Source organism: Trichosurus vulpecula, chromosome 8 (genome assembly GCF_011100635.1).
Source record: "Trichosurus vulpecula isolate mTriVul1 chromosome 8, mTriVul1.pri, whole genome shotgun sequence".
Classification (NCBI taxonomy): Eukaryota; Metazoa; Chordata; class Mammalia; order Diprotodontia; family Phalangeridae; genus Trichosurus; species Trichosurus vulpecula.
The window spans coordinates 171,187,094-171,199,275 of NC_050580.1; the positions used below are offsets into that span (position 1 = coordinate 171,187,094).

Below are 12,182 nucleotides of genomic sequence, written 5' to 3' on the forward strand. Positions count from 1 at the left end.
ATTGTGGTTCCATCGGACTTGGGTTCTATTGAATTGTATGAGTTATTAAAGTCATTGAATTGGATGAATGGTGTTTGCTTTTCTTCCCTTTATGTATACTTCTGAGAATTAGAAGATTTGTGTAATTACTTAGAATTTACTCAACAAAGCAAAATAATTAAAATTTAATATGAATTACCTACTGACAGTGAAGATAATAGGGTTAGTTCATTTGTAAGTGTTTGGGAGAGCTGGAGGAGAAGCTATTTTTTGGCTTGGAAGGAACCTGTCTTAGAGTGGGCTGATGTCTGAGAACATTCATCACACATGTGTCCATGTACATATAAAATTAAAGCTGTTGTTAAAATGTTAATATAGGGATGTAATAAATCAAACACACAGTTGAGGCAGGAATTGGTAACTCCTTTTTAGATGGACTTAAAGAACAGCCATTGTTTGCTGTACCTAATGGGTTAAAAATGATTTTTCCAACAGTACTATGCAGAAACCAGACCCAAAAGAAGAGCCTTCTAAAGATGAAATCATTTTGAGGCTGAAATCTGAATTGCAACGTTTGCTGACCAGCAACACAGTGAAGCGCCGCCTGGTTACTCAGTTACAAAATGATCTCAAAGATTGTCATAGAAAAGTAGAAGATCTCAGTCAGCTGAAAAAATCTCAAGAAAAATGTGAACTTGAGGTTTGTGTAGTAAAAAACATTTATTTTATGCTTAATTTTTAAAATAAGCTTTTGCTCATTTTGTGTGTAAAATCCACGTTCTAAATAACAGCCCTTTTGTTGTAACATTGAGGAAAATTAAGCACAGATTGATATATGTTGCACAGCATTTTTCCCTTAAGTTGATGTCATGAATTCTATTGATAATGGAAAGGGATGATAATATTATGATACAAAGGAGTATCTTCTATTTATTTTTGGCTAACATCATAATTTCATGTAAGTAAAATCCCATTACAAATACGTAGCTTTATCTGGAAACATTCTGTATATAACAAAGCTATTTTTATGTCCTAGTAGATGTTTCATAGAAGCAGCTCCCTTGGTGGTCTTCTGATACATCCTCCACAAGTCAAAATTCAAAAATGAATTGTCTTTAAATTCTACCACCCCTTCCCCACCCCCACCTCTCCCATTCCTGTTCCTCTCAGCGAAGAAAGTACCAGATTTATATAGCATTTTCTGCCTTGGAGGGAAAGAGGAGACCAAGCTGAGATTTATTTGAACTCTTTATAGGTCATTTGACTTTCTATCAAATAACTCATTACTAGTAATAACTATTGCTTTTATATATAATTTTAAGTTTAAACAGCACTGTTACATACATTTTTATTTGATCCATAGCCCTATGAGGAGGGTGGGTAATACGAGGATTATCATCTCCATTTCGTTTTTGTTTTTTGTTTGTCTAATATTGACATCCGATTTCATTTTACATCAGTCACCTCCTCCTCTGCAATACCTAGATTTCTTTGACCCTTGTGACAAAGAAAAAAAAATAATTAAGCAAAAACATCCAATATTGAGGCCATCTCTAACAATGTATTCAATTTTCCATCCCATTTTCCCTGATCTCTGCCATAAGAGGGAGTAAGGAAGTATTTTTCATTTATCTCTCCTCAGGAATCTTTATGGGTTTTTTCATTATTAAGAACTAGTTTTTTTTTTCAATCAACAAAAACCAACAGACTGATCAAGAGAACAAAATGAAATGACCAAAACTTAACATGAATGAGATAAACTGGCAACATGGAATTAAGAAGGATGATCAGAATTGTGCTCCAGCAAAGCCGAGAATCCAAAGGCAATCAGTGACTATCTATAGAAATAGAAAATACCCACACTTAACAAAGCAAGACATGAAGACTAACTAACTCAACCTTAGGGAAGGACATTGAAAAAAACTAAATGAACTGCTGAAGGGGAGATAGGAAGGGACCTCTTTTTGTATCTCCAGCTCTTAGCGTAGTACCAGGCACATAGCAGACACTTAATAAATGTGTATTGACTGACTGAATCAGGAATAAATCAGATGAATCATCTCCTGGCATAGTTTTTGTTTCTGTTTAAATGCCTTATGAGCCTTTGTATAGTGGGGTGAGGAGGGTTTAACCACAATATTTATGTCTTAGGGGCAGATAGGTGGCACAGTGGAGATAGAGCCCTGGATCTGGAGTTGTCATAAGACCTGAATTCAAATGTAGCCTCAGACACTTACAGGCTGTGTGACCCAGGTTAAGTCACTTAATCCTGTTTGCTTCAGTTTCCTCATCTGTAAAAAGTTAGCTGGAGAGTTAAATAACCACTCCAGAATCTTAGCCAAGAAAACTCCAAATGGGGTCTTGAAGAGTCAGACATGACTGAAATGACTGAATAACAACAACATTTATGTTATAGCCAAGAAGTGTTTATGAGCTAAAAACTTCTACTTTTCAACTTTTTTTATGTCTTTTTTGACTTCTCAACCTGAAAGATGTATAAAAGGACCACATTCAAGAGATGCCCCTTCTTCGTACCTCACAACTAAAATCCATAATGAAGCTTTAAAATATTAAGATGCCACAGTAGCTTTTTTTAAAATAATGATCCCAAATTTGAGCACAATTATAAGGTCATCCAGAATATTTATGAATGCTTCTGCTTGCTACAGTGAAAAAATACCAGTTAAAATTTTTTCTGGAAAATACAAATTTTTTTTTAAGCAGAAGACAACTATCCAACTCAACCCTCAAAGTCTTTCCATTCTAAGACCTAGTGTTCCTTTAAGTCAACAAACATTCCTTATGTACTGTTATTCCTTACATATTCCATTATGTAAAGGCACTGTGTTAGGTGCTGAAGGTACAAAGATGGAAAATGGGTAGCCCTTCCCCCAAGGATATTATTATTTAATTATGGAGGGAGATAGATGTACAAATAAAACAAGGTAGAATGTGATAGGGCAAAAAAGAGATCACTTTCAAATGAGAATCAGGAAGATTTCATGGAGCCAATGACACCTAATATTAGAGCATCATAGTTTTGCTATTTTAAATCATAGAAATTTATAATTTTATCTTTTGTGACATATTGTTGGTCACAAAGGAGCACTTTGCAGAAAATGCAGTAAGATTTTTTGGGGAAAAGCTTATAGTATTTATTATCCCTTTTAGATAAAGTAGAAAACTTACCCTCTAGGAAGATGTTACCTGCTCAGTGTCACATAACTAGTAAGTTATGGGCACAAGTCTTCCAACTCCTAAACCTGCTATATTTTCAACTAGATCATACTTTCTTTCATATACCACTTACCACATTGGCACTCATTCACCCATGCCCAACAGTGGGTAGATGTCTGGTCAGGGTATAATCAGTAGAAGAACATTTATCAAAGTTTCTCTCTGCACCATAATGACACTACTGCCACTCACTATAGGTTTAGATTTGAACTGCTTCACCGTACCCTCCTGAAATACTCGAATATTCTTGGGCCTCTGACTACAATTCCAAAGAGCTACCACAAGGGGGGGCTCTTCCTTACTAGCACACACTCCCTCTGAATGTCTTCAGAAAAATGGGATACAGCATAATAAGGGATAATCCACTGACTGGAAGAAAATAAAACTTTTTATTTTGTCCTAGTCATGTGGTTATTTTTATTTCTGAAAGCAGGAGCTCAGCTTAGTGCAGAGGTTCTGAACTTTTTTGTGTGTCATGGATCCCTCAGGTAGTCTGGCAAAACCTATGGACCCCTTCTCAGAATGTTTTTAAATGCATAAAATACATAAGATTACAAAGAAAATTAATTATGTTGAAATACAGTAATCAAGATATTTTTTTAAAAACCAAGTTCACAGACCTTAACTTCTGATCTAATGGAAGAGAATAATGTTAGCTACCATTTATATAGTGCCTGTTATGTACCAAGCACTGTACTAAGCACTTTAAAAATTTTATCTCATTTTATCCTCACAACCACCCCGGGAGGTTGGAGCTATTGTTTTTGTTCATTTTGTAGATGAGGAAACTGAGGCCAGTAGATTAAGTGACTTGCCTAGGGTCACATAGCCAGTAGAGAGCTGAGGCTGTATTTGAGCTCAGGTCTTCTTGACTCCAGGCCCAGCATTCTGTCCACTGTGCCACCTAATAGCGACTAGAGATTAGAAAACCTGAATTCTCAGCTTGGTTTCATCACTTAGGAACCATGTGATCTTGGGGAAATCATTTAACATCTATGAGCCTCCGTTTACTTTTGTCAAATGCTCATAATAATAATTGTACTACCTTACTTCATAGAGTTGTAATGAACACTATTAAGAGATATTTGTAAAGATTTGTAGTTAATAATTATATATGTACACATGTATGTATTTGTTTATATGTATGGGTGTGTTTATTTCAAAGATTTTTATTTTAGTGACTTAGCTCTTGCATAGATATAGCTCTTAACCTTTCCATGCCTTTTTAGACAATTTTAATCATGTGTTGGGGACAAAAAAATGAAAAAAAGTCACCTTGTCCCCAACCTTCTAGTAGTGAACTCGTCCTCATTTAGATTAGTCTTTCAGAGGATGAACATCAGACTCATACTCACAGGTATTCCAGCTTGATAGACTTGCTATTGCATACGTTTCACTGGGTCATCTACATGTTGATGTATTGGAGTATAGGGTATTAGTAGAAGATATAAACAAAAGATATTAATAAGACATATACATAATAATTTGAGTACCTTTAGTATGGTATCACCTGAATGTATGTCCTTCAGTTTGCTTATTTTTAATTTGACATCAGTTTGATACTCTTTCAATTTTAACGTATTATGATTCATTCGTAATTGAAATCAGTGCTTGAAACTGTAATATCTCAGCCAGATCCCAATGCCTCTGTAACTTTAGCTTATTTTACCACCTGAGAGGCCACATTAATTGTGTCTGTGTGACTTGGACATTACCAATTATTACTTATCAAAATTAAGCACCATAGCAGAAGTATCAGTTTTTTTGTTTTGTTTCATACATTCTCTTAAAGTCATAAGCAAGGATGATGGTGACTATCTAGCCCCCTCTAGTTCCTATGACCTTCCTTTTCCTTCACTTGGAAAATGTATAGGGTTTTTCATATTTCCCTTTTGTTTCCATTCCTTCCAGCTACCACTTTGATCTACGTAGCTCAGAACCTCATTAAAAATTGTTTAATTAGACAAAGGGACTATTTACAAACCCTTTTTAGCATCTTTTAGGAAGCATTGTCAGTTTCCTGGGTCTTAGAGCATCTTTTGTTTCCCTTTTTAGTGTAGGTTCTGCCTACTGCCAGAGCAAGTACATACAGGAACATAGAAAATACATGCTGTGACTTCTGTTGATGCATATACCATTTATTATAGGCATTCGCATCTAATATACTAGTTGTTGCCATCTTGGCTACTAGCTGGAAAGAATTAAAAATTGATTTTTTTTTTTGGTCAAAGATGAATTGTGTAGGTAGCTCAGAAAAAGAGGAGGGATATCCTTTCTTAGGTGAATCTTTAAAAATAAAAAGTATGTACCTTGAGCTTCACCAACTGGTGAGAGTGATTGACTTCCAAGATTTACTTCCCCCATTAGGAATAAGATAAAACTCTCACCTTTGTCTTTACACTTAGGAATGCAGGTGGAGAGATAATCTTCCTTAGGGGTGGAAATAAGGATATAGAGAGGAAGAGATGAAGTAAACATAAACTACATTGGCCAGGGTGGGGTAAGATGGGGATGGTTGATTATGCTTCCTAAAAGTCTTACATGTTATGATGGTGATCTGTTTGTAGACTAAAACAATCAGTGTGGAAAAATCACCCAGTCGATTGTGGCATGACTCTTCTGTTTATGATAAAATAGTCAAAGAAGATATTCTGCGACTTAAAAATGAAATTCAAACTTTACAACAGGAAAACGAGGTGATTTTAATCTTTTCTTATGTTTTGTTAAGACTTGAAAAGTTTCAGATAAGAAAGGAGAACTGAATTAAGGTTTATAAGGCTCTAAGGTACTATGAACGCTAGTTATCTTCCCTCACTATCTGGCTAGGGAACTAATTTATAACTTATAGGGACATAATTAAGATCAGTTCCAACTTCCTATCTCTTTAGTGGTTTAGCCAAAGTGTTCTGATTAAATACTTCAGCATGATTCTAAAATAAATGCAAGTTTTTAAAGCACTACTTCTAACATTATAAAGAAATAAATTTTAAGAAATAGACTGCTTTATAGCAAAGCCTCAATTCAAATCATGTATTAAGTATAACTACTGCATACAGAATAATTATTCTGGTGGGTCTTGAGTGATCCACAGAGTTGGAAGAAAACGTTATCCTGTCCTTATACAGCTTATGTTGGGAAATAATACCATGAATATAGGTAGCCATAGTATGTCTTAAACAAGTTGCTAAGAGAGATATCTCATTATTTAGATGGTATTCTATGAATGTATGCTATGCACGGATGAGTGAAAGGTGAAGAATACAGAAGGAAACAAGTTGAACATAGAGTTAAATGCCTTCTTCCTGACTTTTTCTTCTAACACAGAATTAAGTGCCTTCTCCCTGTTTTTTTTTCTCTTGTATCCAGGAACTTAAAGCAACTGAAGAAAAACTAAAAAATACAAACCAGGATTTATGTAGCCAAATGAGACAAATGGTGCAAGATTTTGACCGTGATAAACAAGAAACAGTGGATAGGTAAATGCATTATAGGGAACTGATAACAGTTTTCAGTTTCAAACTATTTTGGTTAAAAGATTGAGTGGATAGACCTCTTTATGAACACCCACCTTAGCAGTCTTGGTGTGTAAATGGCCACTTTTATCTCACCCACCAGTGCTACCCAGCAAGAGAAGGTATTCCATTTGGAAGTTGATGTTACCCCTTCCTTCTTAGATCCTAGTGAGCAGAACTCTACACCAAAGCCCCTTTCTCCTTTCTCTGGATGGGAGAGAGAGAAGACTCAATGACCACACTGAGATTATGACACAAGAGTAAGATGTGTTCCTGACATTCCCAGTTGGAATTTGCCACACCTTTGCCTGTAGAAACAATTTTATTATTTTAATAATTCCCTACATTTGTATAGTATTACATTTGAGTGGTAGAACCAGGACTGAGATACAGGTCTTTTGATTTCTAGTCTAGTCCTTTTTTTTATTGCTTGTCATTTTAATTAAAGAAAGATCTTAATTGTAGCTAACTTATGTTAGAGGGAAAGGCCATGAAAGGAAAAAAAGACCTTTTTTAGGTTTGGTGGGAGTTCCTTAGGTTTTTGTAGACTAAGCAGGAATTTGGATCATTGCTTTCCATTTCTAGGTGCGAGAGAACTTTTCAACAACACCATGAGGCTATGAAGCACCAGATACGTGACAGCCTTTTAGCAAAGCATGCTTTAGAAAAACAAGAGCTCTTCAAAGTTTATGAATCAAATCGTTTACAACTTAGGTAAAGAAAACAAAAATTTGCTGTCTTTTCTTTATAAGTATACACCAAAGCTGCTATTGCTTCTTAATTCAGAAATGAAGATTAAAAATAAAGAAATGTTATAATTGATTTTTGTGACTGACACATTTTCTATTCTATTTGTGTGTATTAAGAACTGACTTAGATAAGGTGAACAAAGAGATGGCAGCTGTACAAGAATGCTACCTGGCAGTTTGCAAAGAAAAAGACAATCTGGAGACCACCATAAGGAAGTCAGTTGAGAAAGAGCAGCAAGCTAAGGAAGAGATGGTATGGAATAAATTAATGCTGTGTTTCTGTCATAGTTCTCATTATGAGAACTCGAGTATTTTTATTCAGATCTTACAATTCCTACTTTCCCATGAGAAGAAGTATGTGTAGAGCTCATTTTATTCCCTGCTGAACTTTAATGATCTGTATTTCAACAGGATATCGGAAATAAAGCATTAAATCCATTAAAACAATGGAAAATTGGGTCCATTTATAATAGAATTATCTTTTTATACAAATTTTTTCTTGGGGTAGACACCAAACTGGCTCACGGACGGATTTGAGACCTCTGGGAAAAATCTCAAAAATAGGTGAAGGGTGGTTCTTAGATTTTTCTGATCATGAGTTCTTCAGATCAGAAGACTTCATGGACCATTATTTTGGACCATTCAGTAGACCATCTAGAACTCCTACCTACTTCTGTTTCCCATTGCATAAAAACCATCTTTAGAGGCCCTACTCTACACTTTGACCCTTAGATTTTTTTTTCACTGCCCAGGCTGTCATCAGTAGATGTGATGAGACTTATGAAAAAGGGAAGTGATAGTAAAGTATTATTGTGATCTCCTTCAGAAAGCCTTTTTACAATCTGTTATATTCTCTCTTTTTCCGTTCCTGTGGATGACTTGGTTTGTCTTGGGCTAGAGCTGTGGGGAATAAAAGGATCTTGTTATATCAGCTTTTTTATCCAAGCTGGTAGCAGAAGAACAGTAAGCTCTCCTCTTGATTCTCTCAAGTTATTCTTTGTTAGTTTCAAGCAGTAAATTCATCAGATGAAATGACATACCCTTTTCCTCCTCCCTTCAACACCTGAGGATCTCATTCAGACAGTTGCATTTTTGAACCAAGCTGCAGAGTTCACTTTGGGAACTCATGAAAGATTTAGGAATTATGTTGAAGGCTTGAACAGGTGCCATCTGGAGGGATTTCTGGCTTATGGAGCTTATTAAGGCAAATAATTGGTATGACAACTTAAAAGAGAATGTCTAATGAGCAAGTTAGAAATTTTGGTTTATATTTTTATTTCTTTTAAAATAAAGATGAATACATCGAAAAACATAATACATATATAATATATGGTAAATAAATAACTTCCAAAGTTAACTTATTGTAATTGATGTTGACTCTTTGAAAGTTAGAATGATGCCTTAAGCCACTTGGAAACTAGGGACTTAAGCTTTTAGATCTGTTTTGGAAATTAAAATGGGAAGATGATCTCTAGTTTGCTTATTTTTTGGAGCATAACAGCTGGCAAATGTGTAGGAATGATTTTTTTTAATCGATTCTTTTCCCAGGAGTGTTTTTTTTTCAATTTGTTGGAAAAGGAGGAGCATCTAATTGATTATAAAATTTGGTCTTTCAATGGGTCAGTTGCTAATAAATAACGTTTGATAGGCTATGTGTTTGTGCATGCATGCCTGCACATTTATGCTCAGGTAACAAGAGGTACTCTTTAAAAACTCCATGCAAATCTCCATTTTAATTAGTTTCAGTGGCTAGCTAAAGAACATTGTAGGTAGATTCTAGTAGTTATATTTTGCTATAAATAACATTTGCAGTTTTAAGATTAGGGATTTGGTTCAACAAATATACATGGAGTGCCTTTAAGTGAAAAGCCTTGTGGGCAAAATGAAATTGAATGAAATATACAGCTTCTATCTCAAGGGGCTTACAATTACCAACCATAACTCCAGAGGATTTATAATGAAGATTGTTAATCCCTGTCCTGAAAGAAAGGTTGGATTGAAGTATGCATAATAGGATATATGTTTTTGGACATGGCTAGTGTAGGAATTTGTTTTACTTGACATATTTGTTACAAAGATATTTTTCTTCTAGGAAGTAGGGAGAAGTGTGAGGAAAAATATAAATGGTCATTAAATAATAAACATTTTTAAAAATTTATTTTAAAGTTTTAAAAATTAGCTGGAAGGATACTATAAGGAAAAATATAGTGAGTGACATAAGAGATACAAAAAGTACTTTGGAAGTTTAGGAGAAAGACTTGGCATTGCAGGAGGTGATGGAGATTAGGAAATTTTTCATAGAAAGTGGCATTTGAGCTGGGGGTTGAATAATTGGTAGAGTTCTGATGAAGAAAAGCGGCAGGGCATGAGAAGGAGAGCAGCAAAGATGTGAAGCATATTTGGGAAATTATGGCTATTCCACTTTGGCTATAGGATAGCATGTATAATGGTGTGAGGGCTGCTGAGCACTTTTCAGGGCTGCTTTCTACCTTTGATGCCCAGTTGTTCCACCTAACTCCCACCTGTGGTTCCAAGACCATTTTGGCAGATGGGCTAAACCAGGTTGAGGGTAACCCAGAGGTCTCAAATCCGTCCGTGAGTTAGTTTGGTGTCTACCCCAAGTATGTGAAGACTTCCTCTGGTGGAATGAGCAGATGAGAACAGTTTGTTCCAACAGCCATGAAGGCAGCTGAAGCAGGCTCTAGAGCTTATTTAGATATAGGAGACACCAAGGTCATCCAATGCATCTTGAGACATGACAAGTAGTCTTGACTCTGTCTTACCATTGGACTGTAATGACTCTGGAGGAAAGAGTGAGGCTGATGACTTTGTTCGACTCTGCCTCATTTAATCCAAGTTATTCATGAACCAAAAGACATCACCCTCACCATTTTACCATTTTTACATATCTCATGTGGTCATAGGTGGCAAAGAGGAAGAAACATGAAAAAGGGGCAAAAATAAGTAAATAAATATAGTAATCCTATATATTAAATGCTGTTCTGACCCCTGTGGTAACAGGCAATTGACAAAGTACCAGGTGGGGATACACTGGGAGCTGTAGTCACAACCTTGCACATAGTGGCCCAGGCCATAGGGTTATCTCACTGGAAGCAGCAGCGGGATTCAGCAGCTACCTGGGCGTCTGAGCAGCCTTTTAAGGATCACACTGCTTACCTCCTGGTGTGAGGAAGTAGCTAGAAAAGGTGCCCTAAAAATTGTCTGCTTACCCATCCCTGGCCTGATTACTGTGGCCCACCCTGTGGCCAAAACACACAAAAAATGTACAAAAATGTCTGCAAAGACAGTTCCACTCACCAGCATGTGTAATGGGGAAGGGGACCAAAGGTAGCACATATACTTTGGGGCAGAATATTAAGAGCCTTGAATATTATAATTTTGTTCAGACTTTGGCTTTTCTTCTTCATCCATGGAAGGTCTTTGAAAAAAGGTCAGAAATATGGTCAGAATAGCACTTGACAGTATCATTTTGTTAGTAGTATATAAGATTCATTTGGTTTTGGCAAGGAGATAGTCCCACTCTTTATCAACCTGGATCATTTTATGTTGTATTTTGTTAGGCTTTCTGGTATCTGGGTGAATTTTCCTGGTAGAGGTAATGAAACATGTTTAAGAGATAAGGTGAGGGGAGTTGAAGAGTAAGTGCTCCTTGATAGAGTATTAGTAGAGTTTGTATGGGGACATCTACAGCTCAACTCTTCCCTCTCCACCAGCAATACAAGTGAACTCCACTGGTTATGTATTTTATAGAGAAATAGGTTACATGGAGCAGGGGTCAGAACAGCATTTAACATTTAGAATTACCCTACCTATTTATTTATTTATTTATTTTTGCCTCCTTTTTATGTTTCTTCTTCTTTGCCACCTATGACCATTTTTTAAGAAGACACTAAGTGTCTCTAGTTTTAATTCCCTTTTCCTGCAGGCTATTTCTTCCTAGCATTCTGCTTTTTAGACATAACTAAAATAACCAAAGGAGGAATCTCCTTGGGTCTTTTAGAAGCTTTAGTTTTAGTTGAGTGTGGAAATACAAAACAAACTATACTGGGGAGAGGGAAGGCATAACGGAAGAAAGGGGTGTTGGCTATTTGAGTAAATATGGTACCTGTAAGGTTGTTACAGAACCAGATCAACAAACAATACCAAGTACTCTGGGCCATCCAAAATTATTTGTTTTACAAAACTTTTTATTATAAGACTCTTCACTGCTCATGTGATCTACTTATAGGGCTGAGTGTTTCTCTTTTAATGCAGCAACCTAAGATTTTGTCTTACAAATGTTTGCAGTGACAACAGACTTCTACAAGATTTAGTATGAGCGAGTTAGAATCTGTGCAGATTATGATCCTCTAATGCCATTATGTCCTGCATATAGTTTATGATAAATTTAACCTACAGAGTAATAGTGTTGAGTTTTGTGCTTGAATTTTGCTTAGCTCAAGAAACAGCTTTTAGAAGAAAAGGAGGAGGACCTAAGCAAACTCAAGGTAGAACTTGAAGAAAAACTCAAATGTACCATTACAGCGGCAAAGACCCAGTGGTTGAAAGAAAAAGAAACTAATGTTAAACAGCAAATTGAAAATGAAGTAATTTTAGCCAAAACACGGTGGGAGAACGAACAGAAAGAGGTGTGGGCTTTAATATTTCTGTTAAAATATGTGCTGTTGAATGATCTATTTAGACT

The 12,182-nt window shown here is 35.9% G+C and overlaps 1 protein-coding gene across 1 annotated transcript in view; it reads left to right on the plus strand.

The window, feature by feature from the left end:
- CEP152 (centrosomal protein 152) overlaps positions 1–12,182 on the plus strand; it is a 97,541-nt gene that overhangs the window by 51,711 nt on the left and 33,648 nt on the right. Inside the window, exons 13-17 of the mRNA XM_036737058.1 lie at positions 475–679; positions 5,784–5,912; positions 6,583–6,692; positions 7,314–7,442; positions 7,595–7,730. Of these exons, the coding sequence (XP_036592953.1) occupies positions 475–679; positions 5,784–5,912; positions 6,583–6,692; positions 7,314–7,442; positions 7,595–7,730 (709 nt within the window). The remainder of the gene's footprint in view (positions 1–474; positions 680–5,783; positions 5,913–6,582; positions 6,693–7,313; positions 7,443–7,594; positions 7,731–12,182) is intronic.